General features: G+C 37.7%; 1 protein-coding gene across 8 annotated transcripts in view; it reads right to left on the reverse strand.

Annotated features, from left to right (window-relative positions):
- The window catches only part of DYNC1I2 (dynein, cytoplasmic 1, intermediate chain 2), a 60619-nt gene extending 37885 nt beyond the window's left edge, over window positions 1-22734 (reverse strand). For 2 of the 8 annotated variants that reach the window (XM_011991930.1, XM_011991929.1), the window contains exons 1-4: window positions 22516-22734; window positions 19889-20005; window positions 17270-17387; window positions 3330-3420 (exon numbers count right to left, since the gene is read on the reverse strand). In XM_011991930.1, coding sequence (XP_011847320.1) covers window positions 3330-3420; window positions 17270-17387; window positions 19889-19996 — 317 coding nt within the window. In that variant the 5' untranslated portion in view covers window positions 19997-20005; window positions 22516-22734. Of the gene's footprint in view, window positions 1-3329; window positions 3475-4145; window positions 4164-17269; window positions 17388-19888; window positions 20006-21976; window positions 22132-22269; window positions 22472-22515 lie in introns of those variants that run through there. The other 6 variants (XM_011991923.1, XM_011991924.1, XM_011991925.1 and 3 more) reach the window with 6 other exon arrangements.
- Between the last annotated feature and the right edge of the window lie 3244 nt (window positions 22735-25978).

The following is a 25978-nucleotide window of genomic DNA, read 5'->3' on the forward strand; positions in this document are numbered from 1 at the left end:
ACGTCATTGCACCCTAGCCTGGACAACAGAGCAAGACTCCAACTCAAAAAAAAAAAAAAAAAGAAAGGAAAAAAGGAACAAGAGGCCTGGATTATCCCATTTAATAATTGTTCCTAAATTTCTGAGATAACAAATGTAATGCAGCTTCCTAATCTGCAAAGTTAGAGAGAGATCATTTCTCATGGCCTTTTATATTTATTCATAAATTACCACCAGTCCCAACAGAAATTCTTGGCACTCAGAGTGATTCAAACATGTTTAAATAGCATATTTTATAATGTCTTATCTATTCCTACTCCCTGAGTGTACTAATCTTAGACCATCTTGGCCAACTGACACTACATGTACAGGTGCATACACATATCTCACATTTCTTCATGCATTTTCCTATTATATTTCTTCTAACTGTCTTTATTCTTACATTAACATTGTGTTTGCTCAATATGAGTTCCTTAGGTTTCATTCTCAGACCTGGGCACTCTTTTTAAATGTCACATATTTAGAAATGCATTATTTCACTGCCAATATCACCATCACAATTATAACTGCCTCTATGAAAGCTGGATATGATTCAGTAGAATTCATCATTTTCTATTATTGTGTGTGCGTGTGTGTGTATACATAAAAAAGAATATACTTAGCCCTCTTGAAAATTAATGTTTCCAAGTGAGTCTATGCTCTCAAAGGAGACAATGTACATATTAAGGTTAAAAAGATGTGACTGGGTACGGTGGCTCAAGCCTGCAACCCCAGCACTTTGAGAGGCTGAGATGGGTGGATCACCTGAGGTCAGGAGTTGAAGACCAGCCTGGCCAACAGAGTGAAACCCTATCTTTACTAAAAATACAAAATTAGTTGGGCGCGGTGGTGCATGCCTGTAATGCCAGTTACTTGGGAGGCTGAGACAGGAGAATCGCTTGAACCCGGGAGGTGGAGGTTGCAGTGAGCCAAGATCATGCCACTGCACTCCAGCCTGGGTAACAAGAAGGAAATGTCATCTCAAAGAAAAAAAAAAAAATGTAAGGTCACCTCACTCAAAAAGAGAATTTTTCTCTCTGTTAAACTCACAAGAAACGAATTTTGTATTCATTATCTAACAAGAACAAATACTTTAAAAAATATTAACTATTTGTTTTTGTGTTTTACAATTTATCATTTAAAAAAAACTACGCTTCACACTAAACATAGGTTAGCACACTACCCTTATGGCTTTTCAATAAAGCCAACAGTATCTTTAAATTCATGATGTAATCACTACAATGTAAATTCTATGAAAGCAAGGACCATCAATGTTTTATCTTCTGTGGTAAGCCATAGTATTTAATAAAGTTGGTAACTTAATATTTGTTCTATAGACAAATATTTTTCTTACCAACATTACTCCCTCTATTAATTTACAATATTCTAAAAGGTCTTTAATAATCTCTGGCTTGTCCATAAAACTCATGGGGACATGTTTTAATTCACATTAATTTAAAAAACTTAAGTAGGTGTCAAAGTACTTTTGAAAGCAACCTTGCCAACACCGAATTAAAATAATCTACTATTCAAAATCAGGAACAATGAGTCATAATGTACACAGTATAGTATCTACATAAAATAATGTATAATATCAAATAAAGACATTTAATAAATATAGTAATTTTTTATATTGGGAAATATTTTTACTATGGTAATGTTGTAGAAGGGGAAAAAAAAACCCTTCACTTAAAAATGCCAGTTGATTATTAATTATCTAAAGGAACAGTGGCTGGGTGCAGTGGCTCATGCCGATAACCCCAGCACTTTGGGAGGCCAAGGTGGGTGGATCACTTGAGTCTGGGAATTCGAGTCCAGCCTGGGCAACACGGCAAAATTCTGTCTCTGCAAAAAATTAGCCAGGCATGGTGGCGTGTGCCTGTAGTCCCAGCTACTCGGGAGGCTGATGTGGGAGGATCGTTTGAGCCCAGGAGGCAGAGGTTGCAGTGCGCCAAGACTGCGCCACTGCACTCCAGCCTGGGTGACAGAGACCCTGTCTGCAAAAAAAAAAAATAAACAAATAAAGGAATAATGACATATTTGTATAAAAATACAGAAGTACAAAATACGAAAAAAAAATTAACCTTATAAGTGAATGTACATTAGACAAATTGTCCTTATTCTGTAACACATACTATATTATAAGCTAATAACATTATTTCTAAAAAGAAAATTTTGATTTTTCTTAAATGAAAGAGTTATGTCATTTACCTCCAAAGAGAGCATAGCTTAGATATGCAATTTTGGTTCTATTTGGAAAGCACTTCTCAAATTCAAGCTGGCAAGCTTTATGTGCCTTTTAATCATTAATGATAACCTGATTATTCAAGAGCTGATTGAAGTATTGAGTTTACAGATCATCTAGTCACTTGCTTCTTTTTTCTTGCCCTGTCTTTTAGGTATTTATTACTGGTTTGCAACTTCAACTATAGGGACTAGACAAAAAAAGGATAAAACTTCTAACAGTTTATGTCTTATTAAAAGGTGTGTTAGAGATTTTCTTGGTGAGGACATGCAACTTCCTGGCCCAAAATAAGCATTCTTAATCAGCTGTGGATTTTGACTACCTATGTTTAATTTCATTTCAGAAGTCAAAAAGTATGATACTATTAAATACTATTTTGTGTGTGTATGTGTGTGACAAAGAGGAATAAGTAGTGATACTTTTCCCAATATGATCTTTGAAAGAAAGCTGAAATCTTACTGAACTTTTGAAAAGCAAGACCCAACATGTATGCGGGATCCTAAAACAAACACGAAATGTAATTTTACAAGGAAGATGCAAGTTCAGGAATACTTGACAGTAAACATTCTTAATGTTGTCCTTAGCAGTTACTCCTTACTCTTGACATTTTATGCATTATTATTCACTCTCTTAATTAGTAGAACTAATGACTTAATAGAACAGAATTGAGCTGTTTAACAGAATTGTTTACATTTTCAATTACTGAATGGGGAATCAAGCACAAGAGAGAGGTCTTACACTATTTACACCCAAAACATTCACATGATAACCAACAAAAAGTTTGTTTAAACAGAAAAATCTAAATCCATTAATATCACTATTTTTAATATAAAATAATTAGCATAAAACCGGTTGACTAGTACTAATTAAATGTGACGGTCAAAATATTATTAACAAAAAAAAGTTTTTTTCTCCCAATGTCCAACAGAGAATTTCTATACCATTTTAGATTTTAAAATGTTAGGACTAACTTGACACAACTATTTAGAGGCCCTTTAAAGTATCAACAGTATTTGGGCACTGAATGCATTCTATCATTAAAATATTAAAAGGAAAATTACTGTACCTAGATCCCACGGCGCCATCTCCAGAGTCTTGGCTTCCAGCTTCACTTGGAGTGCTCACAGATTTGGAGGATGGAGACATAGGAGGAGGGACTAAATAGTGAAATAGACAGGTATCCGCTGTTACTACACGGAGAGGTTGCTCAGCTTATGACGTTTCAAAAATAATTTAACATGAATTAATTAACAAAAAAGAAAAAAACAATGGCAAACCAAAAATCAAAAATATATGAATGAAAATGAACAGCAGAAAGAAAGGGGAAAAGACAAAAAGTTAACAACGCATGCTGAAGATTCATGCAATTTTTCTGGCAAAATGCATTTGAGCTTTATAATTTTTTTTAAAAGGCAAGATTATGGAAGGATGCATCTTCATCTCATTCACCACCAAATGTGGCCACTAATTTTCAAAGGAGAGCATTCCTTCTCCCCTTCATAACTTTTCACTTTTAATATCACCAGATTATAAATATTATTTACAATTGCTGCCAAAATTCAACTCTGAAATATGTTTCTTAAGTTATTTAATCTCTGGTTTCTCAAGATTTATTTTAAAATATTAACTTTTGTCTAATAATTTTTTCCTTCAAAAAGTAATGTTTAAAATGATTTCAGTCCCCCCAAACCCCCCAAAAAGATGTCAGTTTAGACAAACGCCTGCAGCTAAAGGAATGGCTCCTTTAAAACGTTCATTAGTTTCCAGCAATTTGGGTGAAAAATGCAAACAGGCCATAAAACAGCATGCCTTCTAGACATTATGCATAACATAAAGTGACACATGCAAATAAACAAGGCAAGACTTATGGGAACTTCCTTACCCCAGTATTCAGAAAAAACTGAAGTGTACAGACAAAGATACAGACACCCAAAATATTCTTAATCCCTTCTTATAGAAAAATACACATTTTTCATAGTATATAAAATAAACAGCAAGTGCTTTCCCCTAGATCCTCAACTTTTAACATTATATAAAAACAGCTGAACGTGCACATTTCATGCTATGACATTTGTAAAACTTTTTGATTACCGTTGCAGGGAGTATAGGAGGATCATCACTGCCATCTTCTGGTTAAATATTACCATAAATGTCCCCAATCCCAAGTATCTTTTCAAAATAATTTTTCAGTGTATGATATTAAGTGACTAATACAGTTTATGTTGAGCTGAAAGCCCTTCTTTTAATAGTCTACTGAAAAGAAGGCAAGTTCCTAGTTACAGAGGAACTAAAGAAATAAGTATTTAATTAAAAGTCTGTGTTTTTTAGGATAATCATATCCATTGAACCTTAAAATTAGGTCTAAATGTTTATACACGCTGCAGTAAAAACAGTGGGTTTGGTAATGTAACGAAATGTATAATATATTATGATGACTTGCATCTTAAACATAGGTATAAAACTGATCATCCTTATTTTTTCAATGGCAAATTCTAATTGACACCAATAAAATTAGAAGAAAAAAATCACAACTAGAATATTTCCTTCCTAAGATACAGTGACTAACTGCTTAAATTTCAAAGGACTATAAAAACATAATGTTTCTAATATTGTGATTAAATCTGTCAGAAAAAAACTATAAGACCAGATAGCTTCCTATAGTTTACATGTAGATGACACTGTGCTAGGTGCTGTATGTATAATTCAAAGTAGCTAAAAATGATTTTTATCTAAAGTAGAAGAATATTAATGTCCCTTAATTTATCTTAGGTTACATTTCCTCATCTTTTTGTCCATCTTTCACTGTGAGGCTTCCCCTAGTCTAAGTCCCAACTGATATAGGAATAGAGTAATACTTAACAGTTGTTTGCCTACTGTGCTGTAAACACAAATAAATGTTTATTAAATTATAGTGAGGCACCACAAGGTTTTCAAGATTTTTAAAGAAGAAATTTTGTACGCTTTAAATTACATACTTAATTTCATACTCAGAAAACCAATTTTTCCAAGTGTACACATCAGAGGGGTTGAAGGAAAATTAGTAAAATTCCCATCAATCTATTTGTGATGAACTAGAGAATTCTTTTTCAGTTTAACATGCTTTTCCCCCTTTCTGATGATTTCAAGTACCAATGACTCCACTGAACAAGTTCAACAGTATTTCACTTGGTTAAAGACTACATTTTTAAAAAATGTTAATCAAAATTCTTTACAGAAACAGGCTAAATACTAATTATACAGACATAAATAGATACATTAACATAGCCAGTTCTGAAATAAAAGTTTCAGAAATAAAAAATAAATCCAAAGGGTGATGCTACCATATTATCACAGTTTCTTAGCCAAACAAAGGCAAAATAAATCAGTGACTTCAAATTTGTAATTATATAAATATCTCCATCCCAGAACTATCTTCTTTTACCAAAAGATAGTTTCAAGTCAAATGATGGAAAAGACTCTATAAAGGACTCTTAGCTATTATCTGAGCCACAGCTACATCTTGCAATAATAAATAATGTATACCACAGAAGGGACAATCCTAGAAAGAAATTACTATCATTACAAAACGAGGAAAATTAATTTTTAAAAAGGGGAATGATAGTGTTATTTGGTGACTGCTACATTTTAACCCAACTAGTCTAGAAAAATCAAAGAATACTATAATTACACAATAAGGCAAATACCACTATATTCTCAGACTTCAATAAACCCCTGAGAACAAATGAATGCATGCATTCGGGAGGCAAAAACAAAACAGAAACACTAATCAACTCATAGGTTCTCAAACGTAAGAAAAGACTCGCTTCTGGAACTCATTTTTAAGGACGGTTTTTAAGTCTAATCAGCCTTGAAAATAACATAAACCATTAATAATTTTTGCCAAGTATATGAGATATGATCTGCTTAGTAAGAACAGTGATTCAATCAGATTACCTTTACTCCACAGTTCTGTATATAAAACAGCCTGAAACAGGCTTTAAATGGTATAAAATAAAGGAATTAATATAAACACAGGTGAGTATGTTAATGAATTTCATCTTCTTAGAAGTTTCAAGCACAGATACCTGTTTTCTTTGACAACCATTGCAGAAGAAAAAAAAAAAAGCTAAACCATGGCAGTCACTGATCATGTAAGTAATGTGAAAAAGACTGTACCTCTGTACCTCTTTAACTCTCCAGGACAAAAAGCCAATCAAGAAAGCCTTTCCTGCCAGCTTAGACCTTGGCCTTCCAAGGATATAAAATTAACACTGCTGGCTTTTGGCCTGTGAAGAAACAACTAGAATATTTTTAGACCACAAAGGACCTGGGAATGCACCTAGATTTAGAATTAGCATTAAGTCTGGGTCAACCACTCAGAACTACACAGAAGTCTCAAGGGCAAAGGATAGCACATAGCTGAATTATTTTTCAAGTAGAAGAAAGCCTCTGGCAAGAAGGGGTTTTTATCAGGAAGAAAGACCTGGAAAAGCTAGACAGCCAAGTAAGGTGAATGTAGGGATTGGAAGTGTTGGTAGAAGACAGTGAAATGCAAGGAGTGAGATTTTGGGATGCATGTAACCCAAAGTTGTGAAGTCTCTTCTAAGCTCATCAATGATACTCAGTACTCAAACATAGCCCACGTTACAATAATGCCCCCTTCTGGACACAAGTGTTCTTAGCGTGGATTATTAAAATTTAAATAACTATTTTTCATACCTTACTTTTTTTTTTTGACCTTCTGAAAGATGTTACTTTAAACCTTAACTCTCTGAAATACTAATTTATCCCTTCCCCTTGCTCCTTCTCTTCATAATGAGGTTTAAATATCCTCCACTAATCTCTCTTAAGTGTTTCATTTCCTTTATTCTCCTTTTCAATGTGATTCAGAGCATTACATTAAAAAAAAAAAAAGAAAGAAGTGAAAATAAAATTTTAGCCCGGGTGTGGTGTGTCATGCCTATAATCTCAGCACTTTGGGGGACTGAGGCAAAAGGATTCCTTGATCCTAGAAATTCGAAACAAGCCTGGCCAGCATAACAAGACTCTGTCTCTCAAAAAATTAGCTGGGCATGGTGGTGCATGGCTGTAGTCCCAGCTACTCACTAGGCTGAGGCGAGAGGACTGCTTGAGCCCAGGAGGTCAAGGCTGCAGTGAGCCATAACTGCACCACTGTATTCCAGCCCAGGTAACAGAGTGAGGCCCTGTCTCAAAAAATAATTAAATTAAATTAAAATACAATTTAGTTGTTGACCTAAAGCAGAATGGCTTTAATTCGCCCTTACCAGGTGGTAAGACATATATGACCTAGAAATAGTGGAACAAAAATTTAGGTGTCTAGCCTGTGCTGGTACCAGGGGTAAAAATATAAGTAATATATTCTGCTTGCTCTCAAGAATCTCTAACAAAAGTAGTCAAGTTACCAAGTAATTAAGAATCTACCAGTAGGAAGGGATGGTGACTGATGCCTGTAATCCCAGCATCTTGGAAGGTCAAGGCAGGAGGATTGCTTAAAGCCAGGAGTTTGATACCAGCCTGCACAACATGGTGAGTCCCCATCTCTACAAAAATAAAAAAAATTAGGTGGCTATGATAGAGTGAGCCTGTAGTTCAAGCTACTCGGGAGGCTGAGGTGAAAGGACTGCTTGAGCCTGGAGGCAGAAGCTGTAGTTTGTGCCACTGTACTCCAGCCTGAACAACAGAGTGAGATTCTGTTAAAAAAAACAAAAACAAAAACAAAAACAAAAAACTACCAGCAAAGAAAAGTTATGAGAGGTTTGATTAGCTGTATCTCTTTTTTCTTTAAACAAATTCTTTTTAGTAGGAAAAAAAAATCCACTTTAGGAAAACAATAGATTGATTTTTTAAAAATAAACCCAGTGTTTTTATACTACTATAATTTAAAAATATTTAATAAATACTCAAGGAGTACATTCTATATTGAAAATAACAACAAGTATCCATCCTGAGTCATGATACAAAATAGATTTTTTACTGTGGTTTACTGTCAAAAAAGGTTGGAAAGCCATTGCCTTCATCCGTATCCTGTATTTTTCAGGCCAAATTATAAATAAGTACTGGACTTGTACGCATATGTTTTAAAGATTATGACATGCACTTAGCCTAATTTTCTAAAGGTAATGAGATCTTCAGAAAGCCTTTAACCCGTCACAGATTCCATTATAATGGTAAATGTGCCAACACGAAAGGGAAAAATCGTTTAGAAATAAGAACCTCAAAGAAAGGAAAAGATATCTGTAGATCTAACTTGGAAACTTAAACTCTTACATCTAAACACAGTGTTAACCTTTTCTGGGGAAGGAATAGTCAACACTGTTTATAGCTATTTGAGGAAACTCGTAATTCGATTGTTAATCAGCTCAAGCTGCTTTGATAAACACAATCTCACATGCCTTCACATTATTGAAAAGTTCAAATCGATATCATAAGCTAAATAAATTAAAGCAATGACATTTGAATTGTTTTTCAAAGCATATTTATTTACTACTCCCTACAATGTTGTATCCTCACCAGAATTGAGTCTACACTCTTAATTACTGACACCTAAAAACTCTGAAGTTAAATAGTTCACAATAGATAAGCTAATATTTAATCAAGAGGAAGATACTACTCCACCCCACTGAGAAAAACCTTGGTTGAAAATTATGCCAGAAAATATATTCTGCAAAAAAATAAATTTTATTAATAATCTATTTATAAAATGACTGGAAATAAAATATGCTACCTTCCCCACTGTCTTGCAACTAATCCAAATATTCAACTAAGTTTAAATCACATATAAAATGTTCTTCAAAACCTTTCTATAGCCAATCATGTTCACTAAGGACATTTTTATTTTAAAAAGCAGCTACTTACTAAACTATCTCTCCATGGCTTAATTTAGTAATAACATTAAACTAACAGTATGAGGTTTAGTGATATCTTTCTTCCTTCTCCCTTTCTCTCTCATATCTACACTCATAAACAACAAAAAAAAAGTTGGCATAAAGAAACAAGGGGCTGGGTGAAGTGGTTCACGCCTGTAATCCCAGCACTTTGGGAGGACCAGCTGGGCAGATCATTTGAGGTCAGGAGTTCGAGACTAGCTTGGCCAACATGGTGAAACCCTGTCTCTACCCAAAATACAAAAATTAGCTGGGCTTGGTGGAAGATGCCTGTAATCCCAGCTACTCAGGTGGCTGAGGCAGGGGAATCGCTTGCACCTGGGAGGCAGAGATCGTACCATTGTACTCCAGCCTGGGAGACAGAGCAAGACTCGGTCTCCAAAAAAAAGAAAAATAGCAAGGGAATGATCTCTTCTAAAGTTTATAGTCTAAACACGCCCATTCAAGATGAATATAAAAATAAAATACTAATACTACAATATTTACCCCCAGCAAAAAGCTTTTTTTTGAGTTCTAATTGATTAAGATAAAATCAGTTTGTTATTGGCTACAAATGGTTTATCAAGACATATTTTTTATCTTAACCAACTTTTCTCAGAGTCAACTCTCAAAAATCAGAGTCACCTAAGAGAAGCTATAAAACTAGGATAATTGGCTAGGCACGGTGGCTCACGCCTATAATCCCAGCACTTTGGGAGGCCGAGGTACACGGATCACGAGGTCAGGAAATCGAGACCATCCTGGCTAACACAGTGAAACCCCATCTCTACTAAAAATACAAAAAACTAGCCGGGCGTGGTGGCGGGCGCCTGTAGTCCCAGCTACTTGGGAGGCTGAGGCAGGAGAATGGCGTGAACCCGGGAGGCAGAGATCGCGCCACTGCACTCCAGCCTGGGTGACACAGTAAGACTCCGTCTCAAAAAAACAAAGAAAGTAGGATAATTGAAAGCTGGTTATAGCTACGATTAAACAAGTCAGTCTTTAATCTCTACAGTAGTTTGGTTTAATGACCCATCTAAGACACTACCCTGCTTAAAACTCTATGAAAATGCCTTTCATCACCTATAAGGCTACAATTTTTTAAAATGTTGAAATCTCTCAGAAAATCCCTCAAAAATTTGTGACTTTGATTTATGGGTAAATTCTCTGTGAATGTGGGCTGGACTTAGTGTTTCTCTTCTAATGGACAGAATGTGGCAAAGGTGATGCTTTGTGACTTCCAAATCTGAGTCATAAAAAGGACAGTTTTCTTCTAACTCTCTTTTTCTCTTGGACTGTTCCCTCTGGGAGAACCCAGCCAACATGCTACAAGGATACTCCAGTAGATCTGTGGAGTGGCCCACAAGGATGGCAACTCAGCTGTCCCGCTAGCAACCAACACCAACTTGCCAGCCATGTGAATGAACCACCATGAACGCAAGTTCTCAAGCCTCCGTCTAGACTTGAGATCACTAAAGCTCTAATTGAAATATTGACTTTGACCCAATGAGAAAACCTGAGCCAGAACCACCTAGCTAAGCTGCTACCAAATTTTTGACCAGCAGAAACTATGAGAGATAATAAATGTTTATTGTTATTTTGGGGAGAAAAAACAGATATAAGAAGAAATAGAAAATCTGAAAAGACTATAACTATTTAAACAACTTGAGCAGTTAGGGAGGCCAAGGCAGGAGGATCACTTGAGGCCAGGAGTTTGAAACCAGCCTGGGTAAAATAGCAAGACCCCATCTCTACAAAAAATATTTTTTAAACTAGCCAGGCATGGTGATACCTGCCTGTAGTCCCAGCTACTTAGGAGGTTAGGCAGGAGAAGGACTTGAGCCCACGAGTTTGAAGCCACAGTGAGTTGAGATCACACCACTGCACTCCAGTCTGGGCCACAGACTGAGACCCTGTCTCTAAACTGCACCCCTACCCGCCGCCACACACACACACACACACACACACACACACACACACCCCAAATGAATAACCCCTGCTCTCTACTCTCTGTAGAAAAAAGTCATAATCCAAGGCAGTTCTACAATGGAAATCTATCGAGTTTTTAAGAAACAGGCATCTTTTATAAATTATTCTACAAAATAGCAAAAACAAAAACTGACCAATTTATTTTAAAACCATAACCATGATGAAACATGAACATGGACAGTACAAGAAAATCAAAGGCAAACTTCATTCATTAGTACATATACAAAAAACCCTCAATAAAGTATTAGCTAATCTTTTTTCTTTTTCTCTTGAGACGGAGTCTCGCTCTGTGGCCCAGGCTGGAGTGCAGTGGCGCCATCTCTGCTCACTGCAAGCTCCGCCTCCCGGGTTCACATCATTCTTCTGCCTCAGTCTCCCGAGTAGCTGGGACTACAGGTGCCCGCCACCACGTCCGGCTAATTTTTTATAGTTTTAGTAGAGACGGGGTTTCACCATTAGCCAGGATGGTCTCGATCTCTTGACCTCGTGATCCGCCTGCCTCGGCCTCCCAAAGTGCTGGGATTACAGGCGTGAGCCACCGCGCCTAGCCTGTGAGACCCTGTTTCTACTAAAAATACAAAAATTAGCTGGATGTGGTGGCAGCACGTTCCTGTAGTCCCAGCTACTCGGGTGGTTGAGGTGGGAGAATTGCTTGAGCCTGGGAGGGGCAGAGGTTGCAGGGAGCCAAAACCACACCACTGCACTCCAGCATGGGTGACAAAGTGAAACTCTGTCTCAAAAAAATAAATAAAAAAGATAAAATACATGCGAAACTCATCTGCCACGCCTGGAGGTGACCATTAGTAACTAAAGCAAAAAAGTAAACATGTCTCCTGCTTTTCTACCATTTAGGATAACCAAAAAGCCCTAGTTATTGAGGAAACGCTCCCCTTTACAGAAGAACTTTAGCCAATAAAGGTAGAACAAATGGCAGAATTACAAAAACAATGTTGCAACTCCTAATTAAATAACTTAGATGAGGATCGTCAGTAAGTATTAACACCATCAGATAAAAGGCTGATAAAGAAATGAATAGTCACATAGTGCCCAAGAATCACCCTCAGATATTACCTATTAGTCACAAGGGGGTAATTATGATGGAGAGATCAGCTTATCACAATTGTAACCCAATAATGAAGCTCAGCATCACTCAATAGCCAGAGAGATGTGCTACTGATGTGATACAATACGAAGGACACAACATCACTTATGAGATTTTCTTGCCAAAAAAGTTCAGCCTAAAGTGAATCAAGCTTATTTTCTTTTCTTTTTTTTGAGATAGGGTCTTGCTGTGTCTCCCAGGCTGGAGTTGAGTAGTGCGATCACGGCCAGCACCTCAACCCTGCAAACTCAATTGATCCTCCCACCTCAACCTCCACAGTAGCTGGGACTATAGGTGCCTGCTATCATGCCTGGCTAATTTTTTTTTTTTTTTGTAGAGACAGGGTCTGGCCATATTGCCCACGCTGGTCTTGAACTCCTGGGCTTAAGCGATCCACCCACCTCAGCCTCCCAAAGCAATGGGATGACAGGTGTGAACCACCACGCACAGTTCGAATTAGATCAAAATCAAGCTTTTTAATCTAACTTCCAGTTCAAAGGAAATATAAGGGATAAAAGCTAAATGTGAGAATGCCATCAGACAAACCCAGGAGGGGAGACAGTCTACAAACCAACTGGCCCACCCTCTTCAACAAGTAGATATCATGAGGCAAAAAGTAGTATGTGTGTGGAGAATATTCTAGATTTTTTAAAATTAGGAAGGGTATAGTGGCTCATGCCTATAATCCCAGCACCTTGGGAGGCCAAGGCAGAAGGATCGCTTGAGCCCAGGAGTTCAAGGCCAGCCCTGGCAGCACAGTGAGACCCCATCTCTACAAAAAAAAAAAAAAAATTAGTTGGGCATGGTGGTGTGCACCTATGGTCCCAGCTACTTAGGAGGCTGAGGTGAGAGGATCACTTGAGCCTGGGAGGTTGAGGCTATAGCAAGACATGGTTGCACCATTGCATTCCAGCCTAGGTGACAGAGCAAGACCTTGTCTCAAAAAATAGTAATAAAAATTCAAAAAATAAAAACATATAGCAATGCAATGTATGTATGGTATAGCAACACTTTGGAGGGAAACAAACCAAATTTCTTGAGGGGAAGAAAAATGTTTGTGAACCTAGGACTATTTTGTAAAAGGAACACAGGGGGTGATTTTCTATACCAGATATTAGAATATAACACAAAGGTACAGTAATTAAAACTGGGTTGTGTAGAATCAAACAAATAGATCCATAGTGAAAATAGAGCCCAGAAATATATGGGAATTTACTGTATGACAAAGTTGGCATCAGACTTCAGTGGGGCGGGAAAGATAGACTAATAAATGGCATTGAGAAAATTAGCTAACTATACAGAGAAAAATTAGGTGGGATCCCTACCTCATATTTTAAAAAATATAACCCAAATATCTACATGTGAAGGGTACAACTATAAAATTAATATGCAAAACACAGAAAAATATATTTGCATCCACAACATAGGAAAGGATTTCTTTTTAAAAAGACCAAAAGCACACAAAAAAGGGTCATACAGGTTGAGTATCCCCTATCCAAAACGCTTGGGACCAAAGGTGATAGATTATTTTGGATTTTGCAATATTTGCATTATACCTAGCAGTTCAGTATCCTAACTTAAAAATCTGAAATCTGAAATTCTCTAATCAGTATTTCTTTTGAGTGTCATGTTGGTGCTTAAAATGTTTCAGATTTTGGGGCATTCTGAATGCTGAATTTTTGGATTAGGAATACTTAGCCTGTAATTGCTAGATTTGACCATATCAAAATGAAGGATTTGACCATACCAAAATAAAGGATTCTGTTCAATGAAGAATACTATAAACAGTTAACAGGTAACAGATTAGGAGAAGGGTTTTTTAAAAGACTAAAACAGACAGAAGTCCTCCCTAAGATACACAAAATACACAAAGAATGCCTACAAATCAGAAGATAAAGAACCTCAATTGTAGTAAATGGGGAGAAGGATATGAATATGCAATTCGCAGAAGGGAAAACTTGAATGGTTAAAAGATATATAAAGAGGTGGTCAATCTCACTGTAATCAGATAAATGTATATTAAAACATTTCTATGTACCACTTTATATTCAAGTTAGCAAAAATTAGAAAGCTGGATAACATCCAGTCATGACGTGAATATGGTAAAGCAGTTACTTTTTCAGGCACTGGTAATGGGAGGCTAAACTTTGTAGCCATTCTGGAGAGTGATATGCAGAACCTAATTAAGCTAAGTCTCATATACAATAACACAGCAAGTCAATTCTTGGGCATACACCCCAGAGAAAGTATTCCACAGTTCTCAAGGGAAAAAACACATACTTTCTGCAGTGTTGTTTATGATGGTAAAGCAAAGAGACAAAAGGAAACTGCGTGCATAGCACTGGGGGAACGGATAAGTAAAATGTGGTACATAATAGGATACAGTATATTAGAAATAAATACTAAATTTGTATATAGCAACATGGAATAAACAAAAGACATACAGCACTATGCCATTTATGTATATAAAGTGTGTATACACAGATATGTGAAACCTTGAAAAACAGAAGATAATCTGAAGGATGTATGTTAAAAATTCAAAAGTGGGCCAGGCATGGTGACTAACGCCTGTAATCCAAGCACGTTGGGAGGCCGAAGAGGGCAGATCACGAGGTCAGGAGTTCGAGACCAGCCTGGCCAACATGGTGAGAGCCCATCTATACTAAAGACATAAAAAATTAGCTAGGTGTGGTGGCATGTGCCTGTAATCCCAGCTACTCGGGAGGCTGAGGCAGGAGAATCGCTTGAACCCAGGAGATGGAGGTTGCAGTGAACTGAGATCACGCCACTGCACTCCAGTCTGGGCGACAGGGCAAGACTCCATCTCAAAAATCAAAACAAAAAATGAAAAACAAACAAAAAAAACTGCAAAAGCGGGCACTTAATGCATTAGTGGGAATGAAAATGGAATTAGATATGAGAAATGAGGGACACATACACAAACTCTAAAGAATGGTCTTTCAAGAATTAATGATGGAGATGGGCCATTGATACAGTTTGGACATCCCCTCCAAATCTCTTGTTGAGATATAATCCCCAGTGTTGGAAGTGGGGTCTACTGGGAGTTGCTTGGATCATGGGGGCGGACTCCTCATGGTTTCGTTTAAAACTGTGTGGCATCATCCCCCACCTCTTCCTCTTGCTCACTGCATGAGACATGCTGACACCCCTTTGCGTTCTGCCATGATTGGAAGCTTCCCGAGGCCTCGTCAGAAGAAGTCAGCACCATGCTTCCTGTAAAGCTTGCAGAACCATGAGCCAATTAACCCTCTTTTCTTTTGTTTTGAGACGGTGTTTCACTCCTGTTGCCCAGGCTGGAACGCAATGGCCAGATCTCCGCTCACCACAACCTCTGCCTCCCGGGTTCAAGCAATTCTCCTGCCTCAGCCTCCCAAGTAGCTGGGATTATAGGCACGCGCCACCAAGCCCGGCTAATTTTGTATTTTTAGTAGAGATGGGGTTTCTTCGTGTTGCTCAGGCTAGTCTCGAACTCCCGACCTCAGGTGATCTGCCCACGTCAGCCTCCCAAAGTGCTGGGATTATAAGCGTGAGCCACCCTACCTGGCCACCTCTTTTCTTTATAAGTTAACCAACCTCAGTATTCCTTCATAGCAACACAAAGAACTAACCCAGCCATAAATTAGGAAATATGAACACTTTGGGGGTGGGCAGATCATGAGGCCAGGAGTTTGAGACCAGCCTGGCCAATATGGTGAAACCCTGTCTCTACTAAAAGTACAAAAATTAGCCAGACATGGTGGCGCAAGCCTGTAGTCCCAGCTACTCACGAGGCTGAGGCAGAAGAATTGCTTGAACCCAGGAGGTGGCGGTTGCAGTGAGCTGAGATTGTGCCACTGCACTCCAGCCTGGGAGAGAAAGTGAGACTCAGTCTCAAAAAAAACAAAAAGAAAGAAAAAAAGAAATATGAACAAGTGAGTTCAGTGAAACTAAAGTCTTAAGAAGAACATAAAAGAAAAAAAACCCTATAGGAGAAAAACAAAAGCCAATGCACAGAAAAAAAAGGTAACTCAAACAAAGGCTAACAAGCAACTTGGTTTAGTTACAAGAAAAAGTGTTCTGATTCATTTACTTTTAAAATTGCATATTCAACATAAGCTTATTGAATAAATACATAAAATTAATATACTTCAGTCTTCAAATTCTACAAGAAAAGAAAAGGAGCTGAAAGAAATAATTAAGCTGACCATAAGAGTAGCCAGCCTTTTCACCTTGAAACCTTTTAGAAATATCAGCTCTAAGGACAGTTATGTTGCAGTTTCACAACAAGCATAGAGCATTTACAATCTCCAGTATTTGTCCCCTGGACTAGATAAAATAAGCCCACAAACTAGCCCTAAAATGTTAGGTCTCTAAAGGATAAAGGCCATGTTAAACTAAACTACTATGTAACAGCACCCAGCACAGAACTATTTTAAGTAAGCATTTGTTCCTGATATGTAACTAGATTGCCTGTGTACCTCTACTATTTCAGCTTTTTTCGTCTAGTACTGTTATCAAAATTAATAACCCAGAAAAATAGTAAGATTAAGTCAAATCACTGCCAAAATAAGCTACCAAAATTATCTCCCTCATTAGCAATGACAGCAGAAGGCTATAAGTTTATCCTTCCAATCCTGTACCTTTGAATATTAATATATTTTGCATACTAACAATATAATTTTATCTCTCTCTAATCTCCAGAAAGGAATACAGAGTTCAGATCAGGAATCCCAGTTATCTTTGAGCTTAACACAGTATAGCACACAAAACTTGCTTAACAAATGTTTGTTGAAATAAATTACTGATTTAATAAGAGAAGTCAATTGGTAGTTCAGCATATGTTAATAATTACTCTTGCAGCTCTTTTGAACAAATAAAATAACCATGTACTAGCATATCTGGAAAAAAGACAATTCCAAATAAATTATAAGATTAATAATTTTAGAGACACAAGGAAAATATGTAAAATACATCAAGTCAACCCACTCAGTATGTCTGAGCTGAACAGAATCTATGCCTATCTCTTATAAATGGATATATTCTTAACCTTACCAATGGGGGATTCTGGAGTTAGCCCCATGCTTTGAAGCAATGCTTCAGCTTCTCTTCTTTTTTTTTCAAGATCTGATTCTTCTTGCACAGGAGCAACAGCTTCCTTCTTCTGATCAGTCTAAAATGTTTAGGTTAAAAACTTACGTTTACATATAGTATGAAACATTTATTTGCAAAAATGTTTTAAATAATATGCTAACACTGTATACTTTTAAGGCATGAACTTAGTTTTGAGTACAGGTTAAGTTTTTTTATAGTCATTAAATGAAAATCATTCTCAACAGAGTTCTAGTAAATAACCTCCAAATGGTATGTACTAAACTGCTCTATTTTATATGTAATCAAGGAGTTTCCACAAAAATTTTCCTAACAGATACACTCAAGAAGTACAGTCAACTTCAAATTATCTACAGTATGAAATTGCTGTCTATGGTTAGGAATAATAGACAATTTTCCCCAAGTGGCACAAAAGGTTAGATACAATATCACATACAATGAAAAAATTAAAGTGTAATTATTTAAGAGGTAACAAATTTTAAGTAAATGACAATATTTGTTGAAAAACAGTCTCACAGACTTCTGTATAATGTCTTCATTTTATTTGGGATTGGGTTTTGTAAAATTAAACTCACTTTTGCATAGCACAAAACATTTTGTTATGAAAATTTTTGCCAGCTTTTATCTCAGCCATTTGTAGTTTTAGCACAATCTTCTGGTTAAACTAGATAAACCTCAATACTCTCAGATCATCCAAGACATCTCAAGTAAAATGTAAGCTTTCCCAGGAAAAGTTTTTTTATGTAAATCTCAAATCCCTATGCCAACTAGACAACTATTACTCAGACATTGTCTGGAGTGAATTTTGTTAGCCATAACATTCTATACCATTTTGACTTAAAAGTCATCAGAAAAATTAATCAAAATAACAAAACAGGTTGTAGTATCAAGCTGATGCTTCACTGTTGATAAAAATATATTAATAGACTCACAGTTTAATACCATTGTGTTATCTCTTATAACATTTTTATAAACTTTGTTTTCTCCCATTGGTCTGTGTGACTCAATAGTTTTATAAACTTTAAGTTAGGTATAAATCATGCAATAGATATCCCTTAGAAGCCACTTTTGCCTGTTATGGACATCATTAGAAAACAAAAATGAAATCTGCTCTCAGCACAGAAATGTTTAGGGTTATAAACATTTTTTTGGAATAGCTCTGCCAACCTGAATCATGCTTCTACCAGTCAGCTTTTAATCTAATAGCTACTGTAAAGCTCCAACCCTCTTATAATGTATCACAGAAAGCTGCAGAATAAACTAGCAAATTCTTCAATTATAGGCCTTTACAGCATCATAGCAAAGCTGCACATAAATTGTACCTTCAACTTTTCTACTACTTATTTTTCTCTTAGTCCCCAAGAGATAGTTCTGGCAGTCTTGGCTATTATTTATGCTATCATATATAAAAACTTGGTCCTAAAGACACACAGGAAAAAGTACCTTACGCTAGCTATTTAAAAGATATCTGCAGTAAAAGTACACAGATACGTCTAAAGAGTTTCCATAGGGATAAAAGTATATTTCAATGTAGGAACAAGTAAAATGTCTCCAGCTCACGGTCAATGTACATTTGCTGTATATAACGTGATGCATATTTCTGATACAAAAAAATCAAAAGAAGTACCTGGTCCACCTTTATGGTACCATCATACCTACTACTCGGTAAAAATACTTCAATGACTAACTCATAAGAGATAAGAACAAATCCCTTAGTCAATTAAATCACCTATTATGTATATTTTATTTGCCATTAATATTATCCATTCTTACAAATTAGCAGTTCAGACTAGCAAAATATTCAGATAAATTCAAAGTCCAAACTAAGTTATGATATATATATATACCATATTTATAAGCTATTATAATATAGATCTCCTGGCTGAGTGTGGTGGCTCACGCCTGTAATCCCAACACTTTGGGAGGCTGAGGTAGGAGGACTGTTTGAGCTCAGCGGTTGGAGACCAGCCTAGGTAACATGGCAAAACCCCGTCTCTACAAAAAATACAAAAATTAGCCTAGCATAGTGACATGTGCCTGTAGTCCCAGCTACTCCAGAGGCTGAAGTGGAAGGATTACCTGAGTCAGGGGAGATTGAGGCTGCAGTGAGTTGTGATCACACCACTGCACTCCAGTCTGAGTGACACAGTGAGACGCTGTCTCAAAAAAAAAAAAAACTCCAAAACAAAAAAAAATACAGATGCACCTTACTTTATAATAAATATACTCCTAGAAGACTAAATATGTAAACTGAACTTTTATAAATGAAATTTTAGAAATGCATCAATCTATATGAAATTGTTTTTAAAAATATTTTATCTGTTTTGTCATTTTCACATATCTTGCTTCTTTCAAGATTCACTTATAGTGCTATGTCTGCAGTCAGAACTGCCAGATTTTTAAGTATCCTGAAATTATTAGGTTTGTGCAAAAGTAACTGCAGTTTTTGCCATTACTTTTAACCACAATTACTTTTGCACCAATCTATATGTAAATACATAAATATGTGAAATAAAACACAATTACTTCATGTTGTTTATTTAAGAAAAAAATAAAACATACTTCTTTTTTTTTCCTTTCTTCTTCTTTTCTCTTCTTTTCCTCTCTGATTTGGGCCAGTCGCTGCTTCTTACGTTCCAACTCAGCCTTTAATTCACTTTTGTCTGACATGTTTGTGACCTTAGAAACATGTAATCGTTACATTAGTAAAAGCAGTACAGTTGAAAAAAACTAGTGTTCCAAGAAGAGAACTGTCCCAAAAGGCCATATAGTTCAATGCTATCTCAAAAGAGCACAAAAATCTTACTTTTAAAATAATGGGGCTGGGCAATAGCTTACTTTGGGAGGCTAAAGTGGGAGGACTGCTTTCAGGCCATGAGTTTGAGACCAGCCTGGGCAACACAGCAAGACCCCATCTATACCAAAAAAAAAAAAAAAAAAAAGGCAAGAAAAATAAAAAATTAGGGGGGCATGGTGGCATGTGCCTGTAGTCCCAACTACTTGGAAGGATTGCTGGAGCCCAGGAAGTCAAGGCTGCAGTGAGCCGTGATCATGCCAAAGCACTCCAGCTTAGGCAGCAGAGCGTCTCTAAAAAATAAACTTTTAAAAAATAAAATAAAGGAAGCATATATATTATTACTAAGACTTAAAAAATGTATAAACAAATATATATAATACACCTAGAGTAGAGCACAGTAGCTAGCCTATAGTAAGCACTTTAATGTTTGCATACACAATGTCTCAAAGTTTTTGATGACAATATAGTAGGTACCCAAGATAAAGGTCAAAACTGGCTCTTAAAACAGAGGACAAGGTTTGGCATTTAGAAGCTCTTAAGCTATATGACAGGGATCAAAACTATTACCAATTCTATTGCATTCATAGAAACTTGACAAAAAACAATAGGAAGTCAAACTGAAAATTTCTGTAAGTTCTAAAAGTGCTGTAGTAATACTAAAGACAAGCAAAATGCCAGAGTTACCATCATTAGCTATCAAATCAAATGACTTTGTATTTCTCCACAACAACACCTTACCTATATCTTGTGATGGCACTTTTAGTACAATTATTTGTGGACATACCTGAAATGTTCCCTATTAGATTGTAATGTACTTGAAATCAGGGACTGTTTTTTAGTTATTTTTGTCGTCTTCACAACATCCGGCAGAAGGATCTTAACATTACAGTTGACACTGGCTAATGAATAATAGATACGGTAGACAGAATTACAAACTGAGCTTCAAAAACCAATTGCATTAACACTACTTCAGCTTGAGTTTTAGGAAGAAGCAATGAATTAGGATTTTTTTTTTTAAAGTAGCCTAGCAGCTGAGCGTAAGGCAGGAGCCAGGAACTCGTTACCTTTTCCACAGGATTGACTTATTGCCTAATGGTTAATCTCTTTCAATGTCCCTGTACAAGTGAAGTATTAAATGCTTTAGATCAAGAAAACTAGGAGAATAACCTCTGACAGTTTTGTATTCCCAGAGGTTAGGGAAAATCTCTTAAAAAGCACAATTGTTAAATCTGAATAAAGGTAAGTCAGTCAAGAGGAGAAATTCACCTACTAACAAATGGATAAAGCAAATTTCAGCTACTAAACTCCATTAAGACTGGCAAGCGAATTGACAATTTTCAAGCATACGAAAAGGATGAAAAGTTGACATGGCAGACCCTGAAATACATACACAGTATTTGTTTGAACAAACTAAAAGCAAGTGACCGTGTTTCTTATTCCACCCTTTCTACACCTCTAAACAGCTCCATCCAAACGGCTGGTGAAGAGAACTTCCATACGTAACTGTATGCTACGCTAGGCATATTATGCTTTGCTCAACGTCAACTGTAAAATAGATATACCAACACTAATTGATATTAAAACAAGCGCATTTTTAGTTAAAGCCCAACAACAAAGTCTTGACCAGCTGAACTATAGCTGACCAATCCTCTCATCCTCACAGAAGCCAGAGCCTTCCTCCATGACTGACATGTTCACGTTCTTAAAACTCAAGAGAAGAGAGACTCTAGAGTTTTGTGCTAGAACCTCCGTGTTCGGGGACTTTCCATCACACTTAAGGTGAGAGGAGACCCTATCAAGGCAAGTAGAGATGGCCTTAATTTGTAAAATGGGGCAAGGCGAAAAGGAATCACCTTCTCCCCTGGGGTCACCGCCAGGAGAGCGCGGTCCAGGGCAGGGAGTCCAGGAGAAGCCAGTGGGCGCCGGAGAAGCCTCAAGGCTCCCCAGGCCGCCTCTGGAGGGTCGAGAAGGGAAAGGAGTGGACTCCTCTCGCCGCGCCGCCCTGAGTCAGCGCACCCGGGTCTCCCCGCCTTTCCTCCCCAAAGCTGGGCCGGGCGGGGCTGTCAGCAGGAACTGCCAAGCCGCCCTTCGAATTGCGACGTGGAACACAGGCGGGGAGGCCTTGAGGGATCAACAGTCAACCCACCTGCCAGGTGACTGGATGAGGAAGAAACCTCCCGCTTGCAACTTCCCGGTAACGTCTCTCGCCTAAGCCCCCAACACCAACTGTAGCCACCACCAGCTCCGCAGCTTTCCAAAGCACACAAAGAGGGATGGGCGGCGGCTGCTACGGCGAGAGCTTAGGGACAAATATCCTCACCAGAACGAGGTCGCTCCCAGAAATAAAAGGTGGGGCCCTGCTACGAGGAATTATAGCTCCTCCGTGACTTACCTGTCGTAAAGCAGAAGCCGGTAGATAAAACAAAGAACCCAGCAAACCCAGGGGCCTTAAATATTTCCGCTTTGCCAAAAACTGGAAAACTACGCCTAATATCCTCGGGCCAGGAATCCAACTACCGCCCTTGCCTTACAAACTGACACGACCGGGAAGAACTACAAGCCCCGGCAACAAGGAAAATCTGCGTGCGGCGAGCAGTGCATTCTGGGAATTGCAGTCGCTGGGCGTTGCAAGGTGTGCTGGGACATGTAGTGTGTCCCCTCCTTTAGGTTTCCAACTCTAAGGCCTTCTTCCGTTGAGAAGCTTCTCTGTATTCTCGTCTATTGATCCGTGCGCACAGTGTAGTATGTGTTGTAGTGTAAGATCTTTGACCCAACATTGGCGGAATTTTAAGAAGGGCTATTTTCCAGTCGTGAACCTGTGAATCACACTGCTGCACATTTGGTGAAGACACGAAGTAGACTTTTTAGGATGTAAAACATATATATATGTACATACGATGTAAGTTTTAGGGAAAAAATGTCTTATAGAGGCTTCATGTGGCATCTTAGGCAAAATCTAAATAAAAATATGTCAACCGACATAGCAAATAATTCTTCAGTATTTTGTTGCAGTGTGGTAGCATTTTGGTTTTCTCTCAAAGAATTTTAGGAGGTAAAGCATTTTGTACTATTAGACTCTCAAACCAAGCTAGAATGTTTTTTACAGTTAGATTTTTAACATACAAAGAAAAGTTACTGGAACATGAATTTACCAGCAATGTATGCGTTGATACACCTTTTTAAAGTTTAAATAATTTAAAGCATTATTTGGCAGGAGTTAAAGCTAACATCAAGGCAATATCTTTCCTATGTTATAGAAAACTGATTGTTCTAGAAGTTCTAGATATTGCCCAAGTCTAGAATGAACCTTTATGATTCAAATTCCAAGTCATTGGGTTTGTGGTCTTTTTCTTACCTTTTTCTGTATTATCTGTGGTCTTTCGTATAGAAAAAAAATCCTAAAAATGAATTTGAGAAAGAAAATCCTTGGCTTTCCACGGCTTTTCCCAATAACCTAACATTCAAAGAGCTTTATAGCTATGTTATTTTCTTACTTCTTTCCTAATATTTAGTTTTCATTTATTAATTTGAAAAAACTATATTATTGATTGCCTACCATATGCCAGGAATGGTGATGGGTGCTGTATTAAGAACTAAAATGGACCAGGCGCGGATGTAATCCCACACTTTGGGAGGCCGAGGCAGGCAGATCACCTGAGCTCAGGAGTTAGAGACCAGCCTGGGCAACATGGTGAAACCCCGTCTCTACAAAAAATTAAAAAATTAGCCGGGTGTGTGGCGTGTGCCTGTAGTCCCAGCTACTCACGAGGCTGAGGCAGGAGGATGGCTTGCGCCTAGGAGGCGGAAGTTACAGTGAGCTGAGATCGCACAATTGCATTCCAGCCTGGGAGACAGAGCAAGACCCTGCCTCAAAAAAACAAAACAACAACAACAACAACAAAACTGCGCATCCTTCTTCTCAAGGGAGAAAGACAGGACACTCACTCAACTAATTATGGATGGCGTCTGACTGATAGTTTAACTTACAATTTTTTTTTTTTCTCATTACGATGGGCTTATTAGAGTAAAATGCATTTTCAACATATATTTTCGACTTAAAATGGGTTTATCAGGACATAACTCAAGGCGCATCTCTATAATGATGGGATTAGGTAAGGAAGTCATAGAAACACCTGGAAAAACTTTTCAGGAAACTTCTGGAAGGAGGTGGTTCTAGAGCTAAGTCTTTGATTCTCAGAGGCTGTGTAGAAGAAGTTAGCCAAGCAGATTCAGAAAGGTACCTTGGGAAGAGAAAAAAATATGGACAAAGGACAGAGGTGTGAGAGCACAGAATGCTGGTGAATCTGGAAATAATTCACAGTGGCCATAGGCTAAGACAGGAACTGGGGAATGAAGCCATAAGCAGGGGCAAAGTCGCACATCCCAGTTTAGATTTAGTCCTACAGATTATGTAAATCCACTGATAGATTTTAAGCGGGTGCATGGTGTGATAAGGTTTGCATTTTAGGTAGCTGACCTTTCAAAGTAGTCTGGAGAAAGACTAACATGCTGGTTATTTTCTTTGCCCCCCAGATTCATTTCCTGCCCTTCTCTGCTAAGCTCTATGCCTCTGAGGGTTGACCTCAGTTTCTTTAAGGACTGCCTTGTGATTGGACATAAAGAAGGCCAAGGCAAGGATATCAGAAGGTGGGTAGAAAGGGAAATTGGGGCGTCTCTTCCTTGCTCCTTCCTTCTTTGAGTGTCACATGTCCGGCAACAGCTTCATTCCTTCATGACTATAGTAGCTGCCAGATGGCTCTTTCTCCATGGCTCTAGTTTTCGCCGGGCTCTCTGGTGATTTTATGTTCTCCTTTTATCTCTTGAACACCTCCTCTGTAGCTAGTCTCTGAGTGCCTCATCATCTCTTGTTTGTTCCCTTACTACCTGCTCACCCCTCTGTAACTCGTCATTTCATTAAAGTATTTTCATATGAACTATCTTGTGAATTCTGTTTCTTGTTGAGACCCTTATTGATACAGCTTGCCTAGAGGGATGAGAGGTGGAGAAAAGAGGTAAGGTAGAGACTGGAAGCAGGGAATGCAACTGGAAGACTTTTGGGTAGAGCCAGCATTTATAAATGCATGAACTAATGCATCATCAGTGAGAATCAAGAAAAGCAGATGGATTGGAGAGATGTTAAGATTATGTGAGACTTCTACAGCAGTAAAACAGACTAGATACCCCTTCCCACTGAAAACCACTAAATATGCTGACTGGATAATATAGCTTTTAGGTGGGTACAGTGGCTCTTGCCTGTAATCCCAGTACTTTGGGAGGCCAAGGTGGAAGGATCACTTGAGCGCAGGAGTTTGAGACCAGACTGGGCAAGATGACAAAACCCCATTTCTATGAAAAATTTAAAAATTAGGTATGATGGCACTCACTTGTAGGCCCAGCGACTTGGGAGGCTGAGGGCAGGAGGATTGCTTGAATCCAGGCATTTGAGGCTGCAGTGAGCTATAATCACACCATTGCACTCCAGCCTGGGTGACAGAGTGACATCCTGTTGCTTAAACAAATAAAATTTTTAAAAAATGTTTTAAGATATAAAATATGTAACTAAAAAACCCCCATGTTTTTGTTGTTTTATTTTTAACACTTTTTTGAAGAAACCCATTATCAGCACTGATTAGAAAGACTGTACACTGGACATTACATAGTTCAAACCACTATGTCTTCCTACTTTTTAAGTTGGAAGGGCTGGGGAGGAATCCTAATAAGCGTATGTGCTGCAGGGTGTTTTCGAAAGGGAGAATTTGCATTTTAAAAATTCTTATAATGGTTTGTAGGAGAGGGTAGAAATATATACAGATGAATTTGTTGAACAAATTCATATCTGGATTTACATTTGAGTT

The sequence above is a fragment of the Mandrillus leucophaeus genome, unplaced genomic scaffold (genome assembly GCF_000951045.1).
Source record: "Mandrillus leucophaeus isolate KB7577 unplaced genomic scaffold, Mleu.le_1.0 Scaffold40, whole genome shotgun sequence".
Taxonomy (NCBI): Eukaryota; Metazoa; Chordata; class Mammalia; order Primates; family Cercopithecidae; genus Mandrillus; species Mandrillus leucophaeus.